This window comes from Copadichromis virginalis, linkage group LG15 (assembly GCF_057382275.1).
Source record: "Copadichromis virginalis isolate Kocher_CV1m ecotype Utaka linkage group LG15, C_Virginalis_male_GT1.1, whole genome shotgun sequence".
Taxonomy (NCBI): Eukaryota; Metazoa; Chordata; class Actinopteri; order Cichliformes; family Cichlidae; genus Copadichromis; species Copadichromis virginalis.
In genome coordinates, this window is record NC_140632.1 from 6,569,536 (window position 1) to 6,591,419 (window position 21,884).

The window sequence follows — 21,884 nt, forward strand, 5'->3', positions numbered from 1 at the left end:
TACAGATTTTAAACACTCAAAAATGCAAGCGTTGTGATAAATATTTGGAAAAAAATATTATTAATGTGTAACTTTATTATTTGCAAATTACTGACGTATGAGAATTACAATTTCTAATAATAATAATTAAGCAAAGAAACAATGGGGCGGAACTGTCCCACTTGTGTTTCCGTTGCACGCCCGGATTGTTTTTGCCATCGCGCTTCTCATGCGGCCGCTTTCATTCTGCTTCCTTTTAGCATTTAGCTAGATGGGGTGGTTATCGTCTGTGCTCCCGTAGAGGAGTAACGGGTTTGAATTCTGGGATGGTTCGTTGAATAATTGTCTTTTGGTTGCAAACATGGCGCTTTCGATGGAAACACAGCTTCAGAGCATCTTTGAAGATGTTGTGGTAACTTGCACCTTTGTTTACTGAGTGTCAGCCGAGCTAACATTAGTTAGCATGTCAGATAACTGTAGTAGTATTTTCTATTTACTGAACTTACTTTGGATTGCAAATGAGCAGTCCTAAATATAACCAGATGGTGTTTTTACTTTATGTCCCCAACATGAGAATTAACAGCTATGGGTGCACCGTTAATATCACAAATCTTCACTTACGTTAATGTATTTTTATTTTCTCCTTCTTTTCTTAGAAAACTGAGATGATAGAAGAGGCCTTTGCTGGGTAAGGCTGCTCTGAATTCATGTTAATAACGCCCGATATTTGCAATTGCATTGTTATTAGCTTTAAAAGGTGTAATGTTAAGTTACTGCACACTGGTAGTGCTGCTGGATGTTTCAGCAGTAAGACCATACATACACTCACAGGCCACTTTGTTAGGTGCTGGAAACATTTCTCAGAGATTCTGGTCCACATTGATATGACAGCATCACACAGTTGCTGCAGATTTGTTGGCTGCTCCATCCATGATGTGAATCTCCTGTTTCACCACACCCCAAAAGTGTTCTGCTGGATTGAGATCTGGTGACTGTGGAGATCATTTGAGTACATTGAACTCATTGTCATGTTCGAGAAACTAGTTTGATGTAATTTGAATTTTAAGACATGCTGTGTTATCCTGCTTTGCTTCAGTGGCCTGTTCTTATTTTACATTACCGGCATCCATTATGTTCCTCAGCCGCTGTAGTCCATCTGCCTCGGGGTTTGACATGTTGTGTTCAGAGAGGCTCTTCTGAATAGGGGGGTTGTGTTTATCGGAGTTGCTTTTTTGTTCCCAGCACCTCAAAGCAATCTGGCCATTGTCCTGTGACCTCAACAAGGCATTTTCCACCAGAGAACTGCTGCTTGCTGCCTTTTCTCTCTTTTCTGGACCATTCTCTGAAAACCCTAGAGATGTATATGTGGGGAAATTCCCAGCAGATCATCAGTTTCTGAAATAATCAGACCAACCTGTTTAGCACCTACAACCATGCCATGTTCAAAGTCACTTAAATCACCTTTCTTCCCCATTCTTATGCTTAGTTTGAACTTAACTAGGTCTTCTTGACCATGTCCACATGCCTAAAGGCAGTTAGGTGATGTTGTGTGATCGATTGATTAGATAACTGTATTGAAAAGATGTGGCTAACAGAGTGGCCGGTGTGTGTATATTAAAATGTATGGAGCAAAATTAAATGCTAAAATTAAGAAGTGTGTTTTTAGGATGTTTATGGACACTCCAGAGGATGAGAGGACTAAGCTGATCAGTTGTCTTGGAGCCTTCAGACAGTACTGGGGAACCCTGCCACAGGTTTTTACACACACACATACACTCCCACTTGCTCACACCTACATGGCTGAGATTTCTCAGTTGCTCCAATGTCTTTCTGCAGGAGTCTCATGAACAGTGTGTGCAATGGATTGTGCGCTTTATACACAGTCAGCACAGCCCCAAGAGGATCTCCTTCCTCTACGACTGTCTGGCAATGGCTGTGGAGACCAGTCTTTTACCACCCAGGTACACACATACATATAGTGTGAGATTATTTGACGCCTAAAGAAGTAAAATGGGTTCAAAGAATGATTTATAATATTTCCATATATTAATTTATTATATTTAATTTATCTGTTTTATGACATCCCAATAATGAGTTGTTTTTAACTGTATTTATTATGTTTGATGTTATTTGTCTAAATCATTAATCTTCGTATCTTTAGGATGGTGTGCGTGGCCTTAATAAGCTCAGACAGTTTGGAGTGGGAGAGAACACAGTTGTGGGCATTAACTTTCAAGCTGATCCGCAAGATCATCGGGGGAGTGGACTACAAGGTCTCTGACACGAAACTTCTAGCACACAGACACATCTGGATCGATTCTTCCAATTCGTTTCTTCAATTCTTCGATTGTTTGTGCTTTTTTGTTTTGATTTTCAGTGGTTTTATTTTTGTTGACTGCTGCTAAACAGGGATCTCTGGCTTTTAGAAGAATATCCTACAATGTGTCATACGTTTTAAAGTCGTTTTAAGCTTTCCACGTGAGACACTTGTTCATGAATTCTTTTATACTTGTTGCGTCAGGGTGTTCGGGACCTGTTGAAAGCTGTGCTGGATAAAATTCAAACTATTCCTACCACTGTCAGCTCAGCTATAGTCCAGCAGCTTTTGGCTGCCAGAGAGGTACCCATCTTTATACCTTTAAAATGAATTATATGTCATTTTTGATGGTTTATTTGAATACTTTTTAGGTTTACTTATATTTATGCATGTTGCAGGTGGTAGAATATATCCTGGACAGAAACGCCTGTCTCCTTCCAGCCTACTTTGCTATCACAGAAATTAGAAAACTTTATCCAGAGGGGCAGCTCTCACACTGGGTGAGTGTTTGTGTAGCTATGTGTAACATTATATGTAACACTATATAGTCTGAATTTTTATTTGTGAATTCCTTATCATGTCTGTGCATTTTCAGCTTTTGGGCAGTTTGATATCAGACTTTGTGGATAGTTTTAGACCCACAGCCCGGATCAACTCTATCTGTGGTAAGAGGAACTGGTTGCTTCTCCTTTTATGGATTCCTGGAGATTTAAATATGCCGCTTATCATTTGAAGTGTTATTATTATTAATAGGACAGTCACTAGAAAGTGAATGAAAACTAAAAAGACAGTTTGTAGTTATTTATCTCATGTAGTCAGTCTGGTATGTACAATCATTTGTTGCGTCCGTGTGTCCTCACAGGACGATGCAGTCTGTTGCCAGTGGTGAATAACAGCGGTGCTATCTGTAATTCCTGGAAATTAGACCCCAGCACTCTTCGCTTCCCTCTGAGAGGCATGCTGCCGTTTGACAAGGTAACAAACGCGCTGGACTTATACACCACGCACACCTTTAGACGTACAGAAGTTTGATTGTGATTTGTGTGTTATCATATAGGACCTTTTTGAGCCACAGACAGGGTTGCTACGCTATGTACTAGAACAGCCTTATTCAAGAGAGATGGTGTGCAACATGTTGGGGCTCAACAAGCAGGTAAAACAACCTCATCTTCTTTTGTATTTTTCCCTTTGCCTCCATATCAAGACCTCCAAATGCCCCCACATTTCCTGCCCCCGTTATTTTCATCTTACCATCTTTTATCTGCTCCTGCTCTTGCTGTTTCCCTTATCCTCCGTGATCTTTTCTTTGCGTTGTAATTCGGCACGGGTTCTTCACTTTTCTTTGCCACCCTCCTTATATCCTTCTCCCGTCACACCTCTCTTACCTTGTTTCCCTTGTAGTCCTTATAACACACCTATATAAGAACAAATGTAAAGCAACGCTGTGAGCTTGGCCCATAATGCACTGGTGTCAGTTTGCCCTGTTGGGTTCATGCAGTTTCAGCTCAGCCCAGTTCACTTAGCACAAACATCCACACAGTGTGTCAAGCTGTCATTGAATCCAGACAGTTTGGCATTATCACAAATATTTCTGTGTAGGTTCTCAGTTATCCCGGTCATGGCAATATAAGGAGCTTAAAAAGAAAAGCAACTGGACTACTTTAAGTTTCTTGAAGACGAAGCTTCTTCAAGAAACTTAAAGAAGTCCAGTCGCTTTTCTTCCGGGCTCCTTGGATTGTTAACACAAAGCTATAATCAACGCTGTATATGGATATTTCTTTATATTTTGACTTGGAGTAAATAACCCAGAATCTGGTTTATATATCTGAATTGGCTGAGTTGAAACTAACTGTGCTGAACAGACAGTAAACAACCTAGCTACCTTAGTCACCACTTTCTTTTCTGTCTCTCCTTCCCTCGCCCCCCCTCCTCTCTCCGTTTCATCCTCTTTCTTTGTTTCTCTTCCTTTTCTCTCTCTTTTGTCCTCTGGCTGTGTGTTGTATTTGTCTGTCTCTCTGCCATGCGCTCTCTAGACTCTGAACATTGCCCAGGTATGTCCTCTTCCTGGTTGCCTGACCGACCCAACTAACCAGCTCATTGGACGCTTAGCTTTTTTTTTAGGCACACTGACGACCTGAAACTGGAGAAATGAAGAAAACTTGAAGTGGAACAAAAGGGAAACATGACAGAGCTTGAGATGGACACAGCAGGGCTCCATAAATGGTAGACTGGTGTGGTTAAATAAATATTTGACAGGTGCACTGTTAGGGAGATATTAAAGATTACCAGAAAAAGCAGTTAGTTTAATGGGAAGCCAGGGAGACTTTGAGTCATTAACTGCACATGACTTGTTCAATTAACAGGTCGCTGTGTACATTTTTTAATAATGCCTGTTTGCTTTGCATCACACCTGCACACCTTATCTCTACCTTACCTTATCTTTTTTGTATCCTCCTTGATATTTTCTGTTAATATTCAGTATATATGATCTTGGCAAAAAAAAAGAAGCACCTTGATTATAATTATTTAGGCTTAGTTAAATTAATGCTTAATGATAAATAGATGAAAAATAGGTCTGTGATTAGCCATGATTACCACTAAGCCTCTTATATTGGGGGTTGTCAGTCAGCTGAAAGCTTTCAAGCTCCAAGTTTCTCAGTAATGCTTAGTACTTGGATTTGTGCTTAGCATGTTTCTGCATAATTCTATTTACTTATTAATGAGTACTCCTCAACTTTGCCTCATTGTGGCCCAACAGACGCAGTTGATTAACATTTTTAGTTAGCAATCCTAATGTCAACTGAGCTAACTGACACTGATCATACGGATACAGTCCAGACTAAGAGAGCTGCAGCTCCTCTGAGCCGCAAAAGAGCAAATGTAGTCCCAGCTAACAAGTTGACCTTAATTATTTCTGACTTTAAACCCTGCTGTTGACATTTCAAGTCCTGCTGCACTGCATGTATGGATGTAGTCTGGTGCTTGCCTGTTGTTAGCAAGGTCCTCCCGTGTCGGACCTGCTGCTGCTTTCTGTTGTGCTGACCGGGGGCAACACTGAACTATTTTGACTAAGCGGTGCTCTTGTCTTTGGTGATTAATGCAATTTGTTATTGTTATATTTGTTAGCCAAGAGCAAGCTTGCAAATCAAGCAATAGCTAGCCATGTGGCAGACAGTGACTACAGCAGACTACAGACCCAAACAGAAAGGTTAGTGTGTGCCACAGCAAGCGCAGAAACATTGTGCTGTACCTACAAGTAGACAAGCAAAATATTAGGCACCTCACAGGTTAACTTATCATAACTTTATTACTTTTTACATAAATAAAAGGCAGGCTGGCTATGCTTTGTTTAATTATAGTCCAGTCTGCATTTTAAGTTGATAGCTCTTAAATAATGCTACTGCACTGTGATAGCAAACTGGATTGCATTAGTCAAAAATGATAAAGTGGCTCTAATTTGTATTGCTTACATTCACCTTATTCCTTTCCAGTAAAAGCTGTAAGGTGACTCTGGAAGGTCAAATAAACTGTAACTTTGGAAAACACCAGGTTTAGCACACAAAACACAAGCTAGGTTAAGTAAAACAATGGAAATAGGGAAAAAAACTGGTTAGTGCGATGGCTAGCACAGTTGCCTCAAAGCAAGAAGGTCCTGGGTTTGAACCCCCATCATGCCGGGGCTGTTCTATGTAGGCCTTGCTTGTTCTCCCCGTGTTTGTGTGGGTTATGTCTGGGTTCCTCCCACAGACTTAGTGAGGTTAGGTCAATTACTGTATATAAACGGTCCATAGATGTCAGTGGTTTGTGACCTGTCCTGGGTGTAGGGTCTCTCACCCCATGACCCTGAGTTGGATAAGTGGAAGAAAATGGACGGATGGATGAAAATAGAGAAAAATACTGTAAAAGCACACAAAAAACAACAGAAATAGAACAAAATCTCACAACGCTTTGCAAAAAAAGAAGAAACACAATGAAAGTGTCTTTGGGGGACACGATAATGTGACGGAAGAGCCGTGGAAATGACAAGCTAACAGTAAATGGCTAATAGCAAACATGTATCTACAGTATTATACAAACCACGTTATTAAAACACACATTACCTGCAACTTTTTCTCCTCAGCTTCTTGTAAGTAGGTCTCAGTGCAGTCGTTTGCATGTTTTGGTTTTTGTCTCCCCAAAAAACACTTCTGTTGTGTTGTATACATTTGTGTGTGTGATTTCTTTTATGTTTGTTTGTTTAGTTTTTTTCTCTTTCCATTATGATTTGTGTGCTTCTGCGGCGTGCTTTCTTAAGTTGCAATGCGTTTGACCTCTCTGAGCCACCGTAAAGCGGCTCATAAACCAAATAGTTCTTTTCAGGTTTGAGATGGACTGGATTTTTGTTACAGGTCAAAATAATTAAATAAGGGGGTGGCCCGTGAGGACCGCAGTGCTTTATTGCATTTGCATAGTTTGTGGTTATTGTCAGCAGGTCAGTGGAACATTTTAATTACGGGCGTTATGTTAATAAATAAGATGCTACCTGAATTTATCTTCCTGAAAATGCAATTTCATTACATTGTGCTGGTGCATGATGGGTTAGAATTTAAAGAAGAAGAAAAAAAGGTTCCCATTAGTCAGGCTGTTGATCAGTTACAGTATAAACTAGCTGCTGGTTATATTGCTGGTTTTTAAATATATCACTGGGTGATCTGTGTACATGATTTATTTGTAGACAACAGATATGCCTGTGGATCTCTCTCTTACTCTTTTTCTTCTATCTGTTTGTTGCCCTTTTCTCTCTCATTCTGTGAGCATGTGTGTGTTTGCCTGCGGTGGAAGAGAAGCTGTGCCGAAGGCCAAAGCAAAGAAAAATCGGATGGTCATTTTCACAGCTACTCTTCTTCCTCCCACTCACACCTTTGTCCCTTCCCAGACCTGTTAGTCTGCATGTGGGAATGTGTTGCAGTGGCTGGTTTGCTGTTTTATGCTGTGCCTTTTAGTGCCGTACCTGACCTGTTCGTGCTGTGCTGTTCAGTCCCTCGTGTCTCAGTGTAAGAAGGGCTCTGTTAAGAGGCCTGACATGAATGTCAATGCCTGCGCTGCAGAGATCCTCACTCCTTCTGCTCTAATTTTGCCTTTTTACATGTAGAAGATGGAACAAATGTGAAGGCCATATGTCAGGAAAGTGTGCAGCTTTTTTTATGAAATCATAGTTCTTTTTAAATTAAATAACAGACCCAGCGACATGAAATATCAGCTACCTCATACAGTAGAACAGGGGCTGTGTGGATTGTAAGTGAAGCCTGTAATATTATTATTATTATTATCATTATTATTATTATTATTATCATTATTAACCCTTATTAGATGGAAAAATAAAAAGATTTAAAAACCCTCTCATTTCCACTAATCCTCCATTTCTTTTCCTTTTTTTTCTTTTTATCCCACCCATCTTTTAAATAGATGCATTTTTTTAATTCTTCATGATAGAGCATGGGTTATACTGGATATACTGGAGCCAGTACAGATTTTGAAGTGTTAAAAATTCTAGTATGGATATCCTGGCCAATATTCTTTCTATATGTTTGCTCAGACTATAATATAATTATATTAAAAAGGAAAATTATGGGCTTATTTGTCAAACTAGTTAGCTTTAGCGTCTATCCGTTTCTGAATCTTCTGATATAACAGCTACTTCTGAGCTTGTGAACCTTGTGACTGTTTCACATATGGAATGAAACCCCTTATTTTAAATCTTTTGTATGTATTAGAGCTGTAAAAGATTTCACAGAAGACCAAAACACATCTTCTTTTCTGTATAGTAACACAAGCTGAGGACCAGAATATTAAGGGATATGGGTAAATACTGGAATATGGCTACAGTCCATTGTGACAACACAAGAAGGAGATGCTGTCCTGCACGCAGTGATCTTTTTAACAGTATCTGGAATAACTGTCAACAAAAATGTTTGAATGTGAAGTAATTTATTAAAGATTTTATTTTTATTCTCTCCTATGTCTATCTTTCTGTCTTTCTTCCTTCAATCCGACCTTCCTTTCCTCTCTTCTTAACTCCACTTCTTTTTGTCTCCTTTGGCTTTTTTCCTCCCTTCTTCTCACCGTTTTCTTTATCCTGTAACACACCTCCCCTCCCAGCATAAGCAGCGTTGCCCGGTGCTGGAAGAGCAGCTGGTGGACCTGGTGGTGTACGCCATGGAGCGCTCTGAGACTGAGGAACACTTTGACGCCGATATCGGAGGAACTAGTCAGCTGCTGTGGCAGCACCTCTCCTCCCAGCTCATCTTCTTTGTGTTGTTTCAGTTTGCAAGTTTCCCTCACATGGTGCTGTCGCTACACCAAAAGGTATGAGGAGAGAAAAAGAAAAACATTTACAGCATGTTTACAGTCAGTTAGGGGCATGAGTGTAATACATGTGTTTACAGTGAACTGGGGAAGCCTCTTGGATGAGAGGTGAAACATCTTCCCAAACTTTAAGAAGCTCAGTTGCCTTTTTCAAGCTTTTGAGACGTGTTTAAATGTATGCAATGGAGTGAGTTGTAGCACGTGTCATAACATTTATTAAATATGTTTAACAACATGTTACTAACAAGGAAAAAATTAAATGAAGCAGATTAAATTCTGTGTATATGTGTTTTTAATGATTTATTTTCTCTTTTCCCTTATTTGTTCTCATCAGCTTGCAGGTAGAGGTCTCATTAAAGGGAGAGATCATCTTATGTGGGTCCTGCTTCAGTTCATATCAGGAAGCATTCAGAAGAACGCCTTAGCTGACTTCCTGCCTGTCATGAAGCTTTTTGACCTGCTTTACCCAGAAAAAGAGGTACAAGTTATTGCAACTTGTACTGTCCCATTTTTATCTTGTTTTTGTCTTGTTTTTTTATTAGATCTATGTTTTAAATATTCATCATTCTAATATTTTACTGGGGTGGTACAATAGACTAATATTGCTTGTGGTATGAGTGTCACCATCGCTTTCTGTTCCTCTTCAGTGCATTCCAGTTCCTGACATTAACAAACCCCAGTCGACCCATTCGTTCGCTATGACCTGCATCTGGATCCATTTGAACCGCAAAGCTCAGAACGACAACTCCAAACTGCAGATACCCATACCGCACTCTCTGAAGCTGCACCATGAGTATGTCTTTCACAAAGATATGCATTTAGCGATAATAAATACTTCAAAAGTCATAATTTTCCCTAAACAGGGCATACCTGGTTAATTGCTAATGTCGCCCAGAATTCATAAAATGACAAACGTCCTTTGCGGCTCTCTGTCCACCGCTTTTCCCCTTCTTTCTTTAGATTTCTTCAGCAGTCGCTGCGTAACAAGACCCTGGGCATGTCCGACTATAAGATCGCCCTGCTGTGTAACGCCTATAGCACCAACTCGGAGTGCTTCACTCTGCCAATGGGCGTCCTGGTTGAGACCATCTATGGAAATGGATCCATGAGGATCAACCTTCCCGGCACCAACTGTATGGCTTCGGGATCGGTCACTCCGCTGCCCATGAATCTGCTGGATTCGCTCACTGTGCATGCAAAGATGAGGTAAATGAGTAAAACACAGAGAATGTTTTAATTAATTTCTTCTACTTCAAATCCCTGATAGCCTGCCCTCCGGTCTCCAGTCTGATCCACAGTATTGCCACGCGTGTCATCAAATTGGCCCATGCCAAGTCCAGCATTGCTCTTGCCCCTGCATTGGTAGAGACGTACAGCAGATTGTTGGTCTACATGGAAATTGAGTCCCTGGGCATCAAAGGATTCATCAGTGAGTCTATTTTTAAAACTCACTTAAAGTTTGCACTATGTTGAATTGTAGATGTATGAACTGTTATTTTATTTGAGGAGGAGATCATTTTACTTCTTAACGACTAATAGTTGTTTGGGATTGTCACGTCATACTTCTGTAGAGATAGCTAGATGCTAGATTCTGAAGTACTGCAAACATAGCATATGGACACCTGCACTCCTTTAGGCCAACTTCCAACTCCCAAGTTGAACCGTTGTAAAAATGTAAAGAGAAGAATGTACAGATATTTGTAAAAGTAAAAAGTTGCCTGAAAAATAAATGCTCAGGTAAAGTACAGATACATGAAAATTCTACTTAAGTAAAGTATGAAGTATTTGTACTTCATTACTTCCCAGCTCTGCAAATAGCCGACATAAAGCCGTCTGAATGTGTCAGGCTTCAGAATAGTGTTATTAATCTCTATATTTATAGTATCATGAACATTTTAATGACATTTACTGAGGAAGCAGGTTTATTTACATGATACTGTTTCATTATGGGGTTTTGCAGTACTATCGATATATTGAGCTAGTAAAATTTGCAAGTGTTACAGTTTACTGGGACACAGTTACATTATTATTTATTCTCTTTGGAGCTCCAGAAACGTTTTAAATAATGAGAAACACTCTTGTCTGTCCAGGTCAGTTGTTGCCCAACGTGTTCAAGTCTCACGCGTGGGGAATCCTTCACACATTACTGGAGATGTTCAGTTACAGGATGCATCACATCCAGCCACACTACAGAGTCCAGCTGCTGAGTCACCTGCACAGCTTGGCTGCTGTGCCACAGACCAACCAGAACCAGCTACATCTGTGGTAATGTAGAAGCATGTGTCGCATATAGCTAGTTCCTGCTAATATTAGAAATTTAAAGCAAAATTCCACATTTTGTTGCTTTTTGAAGTCGAAAGATTAAATCAAAACAAATATTAAAATGCAGCGTGAGTGTTGTGTGCTCTTTTAATGCACTTTATTGCCTTTGAACTTGAAATTTGTGATGTTCCTACCATGAAGTGAAAATGATCTGAAACTTGAAAGTTATTCTTTTAAGTCCTTCTGTTTGAAATAGTTATTTGCTTAATTCTAATTATTTACTCAGGTAAACTAACTGTGGAAGACAGAAAAGTCCCACACAACATGTTCTCATGTTGTCCAACTCAACTGAGAAACAAATTAAGCACAAAAAAATGTTCATCAGGATTATGATGTAGTGAAAAAGAGTCATCATTCCTCTTTCTGTCTTTGTCCTGAAGTGTTGAGAGCACAGCTCTGCGCCTGATCACAGCTTTGGGGAGCTCGGAGGTGCAGCCGCAGTTCACCCGCTTCCTCAATGACCCAAAGACAGTTTTGTCAGCCGAATCCGAAGAGCTGAATCGCGCCCTGATTCTCACTCTGGCCAGAGCCACACACGTCACCGGTACTCACTCAGTTTTTGAAGCCTCATTTGCAGGGTTGTTTTGGGTTTGTTTTTTTTTGCTGCCCGCTTCATTTTAGCCATTGTTTCGCTTTTTGCTTCACTTCTAATCATCGTGTTTGACTGAAATCCGTCTCGTTTTATTTGTCACCTGCTTCCTGTATGTGCAGATTTCTTCACAGGGTCTGACTCCATCCAGGGCACTTGGTGTAAGGACATCCTGCAGACAATCATGAGTTTTACGCCTCATAACTGGGCCTCACACACGCTATCCTGCTTCCCTGCACCACTACAGGTGCAGATATTATGTTATGCAAAATATTCAAGTAATAATTGTGGTTTATTGTTGTTTTTCTCTGTCAAATAAAACGTCTGAATCTTGCTGTAGTGACTCCTGGACCTCTGTTTTTGCTTCAGGCGTTTTTCAAGCAGAACAACGTTCCTCAGGAGTCGCGCTTCAATCTGAAGAAGAACGTCGAGGAGGAGTACAGGAAGTGGAAGTCGATGGCCAATGAGAATGACATCATCACCCACTTCTCCATGCAGGGCTCACCTCCACTGTTCCTCTGTCTGCTGTGGAAGATGCTGCTGGAGATGGACCATATAAACCAAATAGGCTTTAGGTTTGTTATACATGAGTTAAGCTTCCACATGTATATAAAAAGTAGAGCGCAGCGGGGGAAAAAAGAAATACTTAATTAAATAATCCAAAGCTGTGATCAGCGAGAATATTACTTGTTTATGTTTCCAGGTTACACTCACTATTAAAGACACTGCTGAGTGTATTTTAATGAACCCTGTGTTAATGATGCATCTCATCTCTGTTGTTGAGGCATTTTAAATTTAACATTTTACATCAATTAACCAGGAAGGCGGGGGTGGGTCCTACACAGCATCTGTGACTAATTGATCCCGAGGGAGAAAGCTGCCTTATTGTGGGATGATGAGCTAACTGCTGTTTTTTGTGGGGGGTTTTCCATTTCTTTTTTTGGTCCCTCAGGGTCTTGGAACGTATTGGAGCACGTGCACTGGTGGCTCACGTGCGCACATTTGCCGACTTCCTCGTCTATGAGTTCTCAACGTCAGCTGGCGGGCAGCAGCTTAACAAGTGCATTGAAATACTCAATGACATGGTCTGGAAATACAACATAGTCACGCTGGATAGACTCATTCTGTGCCTGGTGAGGACAGACGGAGAACTACAGGATTATATACTGTAACAAAGACATCATTGATTCTACACTTTTTCTTTGCCCATGCTGCAATACGATAAGGGTCCATGTCTCTGCCTTCAGGCGATGCGTAGCCACGAGGGAAACGAGGCTCAGGTTTGCTACTTCATAATCCAGCTGCTGCTGCTGAAGCCCAATGACTTCAGAAACCGAGTCAACGATTTTGTCAAGGAGAATGCTCCCGAGCACTGGCTGCAGAACGACTGGCACAGCAAACACATGAGCTACCACAAGGTATACGTGCGACAGAACACGTTCCATTAAAAGTTAGTTCCACAACTGTGAGACATCTCAAAAAGTCAAGTTAAATGTAGAAATTAAATCAAATCTGTTTTAAAATGACCATTTCTTCCAGAAATACCCAGAGAAGTTGTACTTTGAGGGTCTCGCAGACCAAGTCAACCCTCCCATGCAGCTCCAGCCTCAGTACCTGCCAATCTACTTTGGGAATGTGTGTCTGCGCTTTCTGCCCGTTTTTGACATTGTCATCCACCGCTTCCTGGAGCTCCTTCCTGTCTCCAAGTCTCTGGAGACGCTGCTGGATCATCTGGGAGGGCTGTACAAGTTCCACGGTGAGTAGGGCTACGAGGAGGACTGTGCGGGTCCAAGATGAGGGGAGTTGGATTCACTAGGACGTCTTAACGCATTCTGAAACAGGAAATCCCAGGCAGCTCATTCAGTGGGAGAAATGTTTCATCACTCATCTAAGTAACTTCTCCAGTCATCCACTTATCAGAATCAGCTTTTTGGGATAAAAAAGGGAAGGTGAACTTTGCCATTAATTGGGGATTTGTATTTACCGCTGCGTTTCTTTGCAGATCGCCCTGTGACCTACCTGTACAACACCCTTCACTACTATGAGAGACACCTGAGAGACAGAACCAACCTCAAGAGAAAACTGGTTCATGCCATCATGTCTTCACTGAAGGTAAACAGAGAAGACACATTCATTAATTCATGTATCTGAATAGCTAATGCGCAATTATTGATATCAGTGTAACGTTTTATTTTGCAGGACAACCGCACTCCAGGCTGGTGTCTCAGCGAAACCTATCTGAGGTTTGGCATGAATGCCCGTGAAGAAAACGTGTGGATCCCTGATGACACCTACTACTGCAAGCTGATTGGACGCCTTGTGGACAATATCCTTCATTAATCTATCACTCTTAACAACAAAAGACCAATGTCTGGTCATGGAAAGTCATTGGTCTTTTGGGCTGCTGGAAAGTATATTTACCTTACCGCTGTGAGTTCTTGTCTCCCTTAATAGCTTTAAAGAGGGATTGTATTTATTAATCCATCTAAGCTCATTTTATTGCAGCCTCGGGGGTTGTTAAAGTAGAAAAGAGTTATTAAAAACAAGATAAAATCGGTTGGATGGGGTTCGTGTGCTCCACGAAAACAATATGCGTTTAATTAAAAGTGGAACAAGTAAAACATCCGTGCTTCCATGAAGGCTGTTTTCTCCTCTGGTGATTGTTTATCCTCCTTAGCTTTTACCTCACCCATGGCGGGAAAGTCACCGGGTCCTTTTCCCAACTGTGACTGGAGGTTCAACGAGTTCCCCAACCCTGCGGCCCACGCCCTGCACGTCACCTGTGTGGAGCTGATGGCTTTGGCCGTGCCAGGAAAAGATGTGGGAAACGCTTTGCTTAATGTTGTGTTGAAAAGGTGCAGTAAGCAAGCCATGTGCAATCACTGTAAAGTTTATGGGTCTCATTAGGCTTAAATGGCATCTTTTTGGAATTAATAGTGTTCTGTAGTGTATGCAGAATATTTTAATGATCCCTAAAATCATCTTCTCCTTTCACCTTTTAGTCAGCCTCTGGTCCCCAGAGAGAACATCACTGCCTGGATGAATGCCATTGGACTTGTGATCACTGCACTTCCAGTAAGAAAAATACTCTGACTTTCAGCTTTCACCATAAACTGATGTTCAGATTTTGTCGCCGTGACAACCTGTGATCTCCTCTTCAGGAACCATACTGGATCGTTCTCCACGACCGCATCGTTTCTGTGATCAGCTCTCCGGCATTAACATCGGAGACAGAGTGGACAGGCTATCCCTTTGCCTTGCTTGACTTCACCGCCTGCCACCAGAGCTACAGTGAAATGAACTGCAGCTACGTGCTAGCATTAGCACACGCCGTGTGGCATCACTCATCCATCGGACAGCTGTCTCTGATCCCCAAGTGAGGCGCTCTCCTTGTTTCTATCCTGTAAGACTGTTTCTTTTTGCTCTCCTCATGTCTTTCTGTGTCTTTGCGTAGATTCCTGTCAGAGACTCTGAAGCCAGTCGTCAAGACAGAGTTCCAGCTGCTGTACGTGTATCACCTGGTGGGGCCGTTCCTTCAGCGCTTCCAGCAAGAGAGGACGCGTTGCATGTTGGAGGTACACTTCAGACGTTCTGTTTATCTTACATGAAAGATATCATTTAGTTTTGTCTTTCTCCTGGTGGATTTTTGTACATTTTGCTCTGTGTTGCTATTTCAGATTGGTGTTGCCTTCTATGAGATGCTGCAGGCAGTTGACAAACACTGTCAGCATCTCAGCTACATGGACCCGATCTGCGATTTCCTGTATCACATTAAATACATGTACACTGGAGACAGCGTGAAGGAGCAGGTGAGCTTTTGACGGCTCCTTGGAGCATAGCAGTGTCACAACAACAATCCAATCCAGTTTTATTTATAGGGCATTTTTTATACATGCAAATTTGACAAAGTGCTGTACAAAGCACCAAAACACCACACACAATCAGTGAAACAATAAAAAAACAACAACAATAAAAATAATAATATATTGAAAGTAAGAACACACCACTGTCGTTGTGAGTTAAAAGCCAGTTTGTGTTGAGTTTTTTAAAAATGAGGAGATCATCCTAAAAGATGGGCAGGGAGATCATTCCATAATTAAGAGATGATTACTGAAAAAATGGTCCATGTACCTCAGCGATCTTGAGCGAACATATGCGGTCAGCAGCTCAGACAGTACACGCGTGGTCATCCAGGAAAGGTTTTAAAAGCAAATAATAAAATCTTAAAACAAACAGGGAGCCAGCGGAAGGAGGCCAGGATGGGCGAGCACTGGTTAATACAAGCTGTGGCATTTTGGACCAACTGCATGCGAGCAACGGAAGCTTTGATTTATTGTGAACTCGCTAATAGTGGATACAGGAACAGGAAAGTTCCTGTCATTTAATTGTTTATCTGTTATTGCCAGTGTGGGGAAACAGTCTTTATCAATAGGAAACGCTGTAAAAATGATGAAAATACAGTTGAAAGTTAAAAATCTTTGCACTCCTTCACATTTTCTAAAGTTGTCCAGTGACCGGATTAGCATCATCATCAGGGGATTCTGTCCCCGAGGCCTTATGTTTGATACCACTGCACTAGAACCATATTAATATTATTTATGAGCCCTAAATATTACCCTCTAAATACAGTGCAGTTATCAGCATTGCCTTGTTTAATTGCACTGCGAAGGCGTGCATACAGCATTGTTTGTCTGTAAATATCACGCTTGCTAACGGAAATTTCCCTGCAGGTTTGAATAAGAGGCCTGACTGAGGCAAGGGTTACCCTGTTTTCTGCTTTTTTTTTATCCACCGTATACTACTGCAGCTTAGATTTGTGCACAAAATTGACCTATTATGTTGCAGATGAAAGCTTCCAGAAAACAGAACTGCTGCAGAAATTCAAATAAATCCAAACAGAAAGTCTCTAAATATAATTTGTTTGGAGAAATGATGACATGCCAGTAGGACTGTGTAATTATGTGCACAGAGATTAAAAAGTGTGCTACCCTTTGAATAATAGATACCCTAAAATCTGCAGTAAGAAGATGATGAAACCATCATCATGTAAAACAGGGAAAACCAACTGACAAGAAATCTGTGGCTTTTACACACATTCTGAGTGCATGCTGCTCCTCAAAACACAGTTGCTGTTTTTTTAATCTCCATTTATCCACTCATTCATTTTTTTTGTTGCTTATTTGGATCTGAGTCACATGGGCACAGATGCCCAGACCTCCCTCTTTTTGCAATGTTTCCAAGCCACCTGTCAGATGTAATCTCTCCTTCATGTCCTGGGTCTTCTTTGGAGCCTCCCTCTGGTGGGACATGCCAGAAATATCTCACCTGATCAGATGCCCGAACCTCAATCTTCCTCCTCTTGATGTGGAGGAGTGGCGGCTCTACTTTGAGTCCCTCGCAATCTGAGCTCAGACACCGTTTGGATGGAGTTCATTTCTGGTGCTTATATCTGCAATCTTATTCTTTTGGTCAGTTCTCACAGACCTAGGTGAGGGTAGGACCGTAGATGTACAGCTTCACAACAGCAGGTAGCCTCTGCATGGATGTCAACACTGCACAAGTCTGTTCCCCTCTCTCGTGAACAAGACCCATCCATCCAGGGGTTGCAAGGGACCTGGAGCCTATCCTGTGTCAGTGTGAAAGAGAGGATACACTCTGGACAGGTTATCAGTCTGCCACCAGACTAACAGACAGACAACCATTTGAACTCACATTCACCTGTGGGTAATTTAGAAACACCATTTAAGCCAGGCTACCTTGAGAGAAACCTTGCAGATTCCAAGCAGAAAGGCTGTCATGGATTCGAACCCAGTACCTTCTCTCTGTAAACACCAAGATCCCAGAGATACTTAAACGCCTCCATTTGGAGCAACAGCTTACTCCTGATCAGGAGTGGCCACTCCACTCTTGACCAATTGAGAATCCCGGCCTAAGGCTCAGAGGCACTAATTTTCATTTTCAAGTGTTCACTCTCAGCTGCAAACCTCACCAGCGTGACCTGGAGGTTACCGCTTAAAGAAATTCATCATCTTCAAAAAGTAGAGAGGCGATCCTGAGACTTCATCTCTTGGCTGGTTTTCATCACTTTTTTGCCGTTTTAGTTTGAGCTGAGGTGCAATCCCAGAGGCGTGCCCGACTTTATAAGAGCAGGTTTGTTCCAAGCCACCACAGGACACAATATGCTGTGTTTTTGGTGCAGTAATTCTAAAGAAGCAAATGTGATAAATACTGATGTGATGCTTAACTGGTAATTACAAAGCACCTCTCTGACACAACCTAATTGCCTTTCTTGTTTAGTTCCTGCTTTTAGCTCTGTCTACATCACTGTATTCACTTCTCATCCTTTATCCTTCCACCTTTTTTGTGCTTTGTCTAGGTGGAGAAAATCATCATGACTCTGCGTCCTGCCATGAAGCTGCGTCTGCGCTTCATCACGCACAGCAGCAAGATAGAGACGTCATCCTCAGCTGCCAGCGCTGCCTCCGCTTCCTCCGCCTCTTCCTCCTCCGCCACCCCGCAGCCCCCTCCGTCCACACTCTCATCCTCCACCGCTGCCGCCTCGCCCTCCCCCTCCTCCTCACAGCACACACACACACCTATGTAGGTGGCCTTGCCAAACACAAACGCACAGTAGCGATCATAACTATGAACTTAAATTTTGTTCGTTTTATTCTCATTTAGATATTTTGTATCTCGTGTGTTTATAAACAAGGCCTCCTGCAAGAATTTTGTGCAAATTATTTTCAAAATCTCAACTTATGACAAAGTTAAGAAGAAAAAACATTTGTTTGTTCTATGTTTTTCTGTTCAGGAAACTCCATAGACTGAGTTTGACAAAATATTTAAGCCTTAACATAACAGACAAAATGGGTCACAGGAAAACAGAAGATTTTTTGTGGCGTAATTTTATCGTATTTTTCTTTGTAGACATTTTTTATGTTGTACATTATTACTTCATTAAAAACGGAGGCAAGTTTTTAAAATAATGGGTCTTTGTAACAAAAACTGTGTATTTCTTTATTTAGACTGTATCCTCATAGTCTCAAACCGGTGATCTTTCATGTGTTCATGTGTCAACCACTTCACCTACACATGGATCCACTATGTTACTGTAAATATAATAACCATGCATATTAAGGTTTTTCTAAGAATTATTCAAACTAAAATTTTGTGTTTTTTGTTGCTCCTCTCATGTTTTTCATTTGTTCCTGGGCAGGCTAGAAATACCAGAGATTCTGACAGGTCAGCTCACCCCTTACTCTTACTGTGGACAAACACCTGTTTAGTAGGTGAGCCCAAAGCAATATACAGGTTCTGTCTGATGCAATATAGTAACAACCAGCAGGGGGAGCCCAGCATTTACAGTTGACATCAATCACTTTCCTCACAGATGGAATTAATGAAGGATGGAGGGAGTCATACATTAGGAACCTTACCTTACCTTGCCCCATTTGATTGGTTCCCTTTCTCAATGCCAGAGGATATGGAAAAAGCACATAAACAGGTATCCATTAAGTTTGGTAGAAAGTCACACTCTGAGCCAGTAACACTTTGTATTCTGGCAGAGAGCTGGAGCTGGGAATTTTGCCATTTGACAGTTGGCAGTAAAGCTAATGGTTAGACATAGACTCCATTCCAAATCCTTGGGGTATATTGTTGGGTCAGTAAATCAAATTATAATTAAATTGGTGCCTTTGGATGTTGGGCAGTGGCGAGGGTAACTACATAGTTTTACCAACTATTTTTACTTCCCACTGGAGAAGCTGAACTACAGCAAAGCTGATCAATGGAAACATGTAGTTTAGATTCCTAAAGCTGCTTAGAGGAAGTAGTTAAATATTAGTTTACATCATTTATTCAAAATATCACAGAAAACTACCAACAAATGATATTTCCTTTTATGTCACATTGTAGTTTTAGTATGTGTTTATGTAAATCATCATGGAAATGTATCCAACTGCAAAATTGAGTCAGAAGTAGTGAAGTCTTATTCTCTAATGTCAGTGTTCATCTCTGATTATTATCCCAAATTTGCTGTTATATGGCACGTGGATAAACTAAACATCGTTCCACTCAAGAACAAACGTAATATACTAAAATAAAAAAGGTCACACTGGTGCTGTAAAGTGTAACATATTACAAAAGCACCTTAAAGGAGTGTGTTACTGCACTTGTGTGTTGAAAGTCATAATGCTCTTTGACCCACAATCTGGAAGGATGTTAATCGTGGTCATCAGCAGCAAAAAAAGCACGCTTGGACCAAATGCAGTTCCTCAAATGGCCACTTGAGGTTGGCTTCAAAACAACCCAACAAATGACTGACGTCCTGTCTGCAAGGCTTCACTTTAGTTATGTGTCGCTTGCGAACGAGACGACTCTGAAATCTGATTCTTTGTAGTGAACAAGAAGAGCTGAATCTTCAGACGGTCCTGCTCAGCTGGCAGAGGCGGGACTTTATCTTGATGGTCCCCCATACAGCCCCCCATACATGCAAAGACAGACAAGGACCATACCATTGTATGAAAGAAGGAAGGGGAGAGACACTCTGAAAACAGCGGGTATAGTGCAAAGGTACATTGTCCATTGTGGAGGACAATAGGGTTCAAACTATTGGCCAGGCTTTAAACTCCATGGAAGTTCTCCACAGTGGTGGTAAATGTTTATAAAAACACTGATTTAAAAGTTGCTTATCAACATACAAACCATTAGGCTACAACAGAAGGCCTAGAACTGAAGAGCCATTTGAGCTGGCTCTTTGAAAAGAACCAAACCTCTCATCACTACATCCACTAAATCAAGATTTCTCGACTGTGTTTATGCCGTTGGTGCCTTTTGGAGCATTTTAATGCAGCTCTTTAATAATCACCATGGCAGTACAAATAAACAATCAGCTCATCCAAGAAGTGTAGTGTTGTTTTTGTATGAACTTAGCGCTAATTAGCAGGTTTCCAGAGACGTGGGAAGAGCCGAACAGGTCTGCACAGCTGAGAAAAATCATAGCAAAATGAGCATAATATTTGAACAGCACAGCATTAATTAAACCTGTGCTCATGAAGTACACACACAGGTGAGCAAATTCATTATGAAACCATAAATAAGAAATTTGTCAGTTTTGCAAAGAGATCCCTTTACACACAACTCCCAAGAATATGCATTAAGCCTATCATGTCCCAGTACACATAATATTTTAATATGTTCAGGCATAATATGTTCATTCATGCAGCTGGAGTCAAATTTATTTCTGCAGGAATCATATTAATGTAAAACTGCTCCTTAACATTAATGCTAAACTCCTTGAAGGCAGCTCATAATAAGTCAGAGCTTTACCTTCATCTGGATGTACGATCCAAATCCAAATGTATCTTTGAACTCGGAGTCTTAGGAGATATATTTCCTCATGAGGGGCACTAATGTTGCACGTGTTAAAAATATCTGTGGATATACTGATCAGGAAGAGGTGTGTGCGTGTCCTTTGTGTCAGGGTGAACCGTGAGGAAGTTTTTAATTGACGCTAGCTGGAGAACGATCACTCGCATGAGGCCAGTGATACTGGTAAATTTTAGGATGGAGCTGATCGCCCTCTCATCACTGTTTGAAATATGTATAGATTTTAAATGTTCAGCATCTGTTACATCACATTACCCCCACCATGAAATCCTTGACCTTGCTGTCACTGTAAAAGTGGTATTTATAGTCAGCACACACGCACCAAAGATGAACGCCGGTGTAAAGTTGCACTTTAACCTTGAACGCCATCAACCATAAAGATGTTGTCAGCAGGTAGGAGCCAGTAACTGCACAAAGGTCAGTCTGGTCCGTTTTCTCTCACACTTTGCTGATTCACTTTCTCACCAGTGCTTACCTTAGAAAGTCTTGACACAGGCTGCAGTCTCACCCTGAGCCCTTCGTGCTCACTTTGAAGGCTGTCCTTTTGCCCACACGTAGAGTATTTGAATTCTGATTGAAAAAAAACAGTGTTTACACAGATCGATAATCAATCACTCCTGATTATCCACTCTCAATTACATTGCATTGTCACTAGGTCAGCTGTAACTAAATTACATGAAGATTGTGCAAGCTCTTTGTTAATTACATTAGAGACTTGAGCATCTCTTGTGATTTCCATTGTGGTGACAGCGCAAAGTCTTATTCATCCTCCTTGTGGCTTTAGAGAAGAATGTCTTTGTGTTGAGCAACACGGACTTGGCTTTTGGAGACATGCGGCTTGATGTCATTGTTCCTCTTTATGAAAGTTTCGTGTGTACCAGGTCAGCCGTGACATAATCACATCACCATTGGTGCCATGCACTCCGGGTGTTTAATCCCATTCTC

General features: G+C 41.2%; 1 protein-coding gene across 2 annotated transcripts; it reads left to right on the forward strand.

The window, feature by feature from the left end:
- The first annotated feature begins 204 nt into the window (after positions 1-204).
- On the forward strand, positions 205-18,538 carry med23 (mediator complex subunit 23). Of its 2 annotated transcripts, XM_085431559.1 has the most exons (31): positions 205-391; positions 636-667; positions 1,646-1,733; positions 1,816-1,940; positions 2,141-2,252; positions 2,501-2,599; positions 2,695-2,796; positions 2,892-2,961; positions 3,159-3,271; positions 3,354-3,449; positions 4,330-4,347; positions 8,435-8,641; positions 8,976-9,119; positions 9,289-9,434; positions 9,602-9,847; positions 9,928-10,070; positions 10,732-10,906; positions 11,344-11,507; positions 11,675-11,799; positions 11,922-12,127; positions 12,505-12,685; positions 12,800-12,970; positions 13,092-13,308; positions 13,555-13,664; positions 13,752-13,878; positions 14,242-14,407; positions 14,555-14,627; positions 14,714-14,928; positions 15,007-15,127; positions 15,230-15,361; positions 17,929-18,538. In XM_085431559.1, the coding sequence occupies exons 1-31, from the start codon at positions 341-343 to the stop codon at positions 18,154-18,156; spliced, it is 4,203 nt and encodes a 1,400-aa protein (XP_085287685.1). In that variant the 5' UTR covers positions 205-340; the 3' UTR covers positions 18,157-18,538. The 2 variants fall into 2 exon arrangements, with proteins under 2 accessions (XP_085287685.1, XP_085287686.1); XM_085431560.1 differs by lacking the exon at positions 4,330-4,347.
- The last annotated feature ends 3,346 nt before the right edge of the window (positions 18,539-21,884 follow it).

Coding starts and splice junctions, on each gene's coding strand:
- med23 (XM_085431559.1), top strand. CDS start 341: ATGGCGCTTTCGATGGAAACACAGCTTCAGAGCATCTTTGAAGATGTT. Junction 2,797..2,891: donor AGGGGCAGCTCTCACACTGG/GTGAGTGTTTGT, acceptor GTGCATTTTCAG/CTTTTGGGCAGTTTGATATC. Junction 12,686..12,799: donor ATAGACTCATTCTGTGCCTG/GTGAGGACAGAC, acceptor CTCTGCCTTCAG/GCGATGCGTAGCCACGAGGG.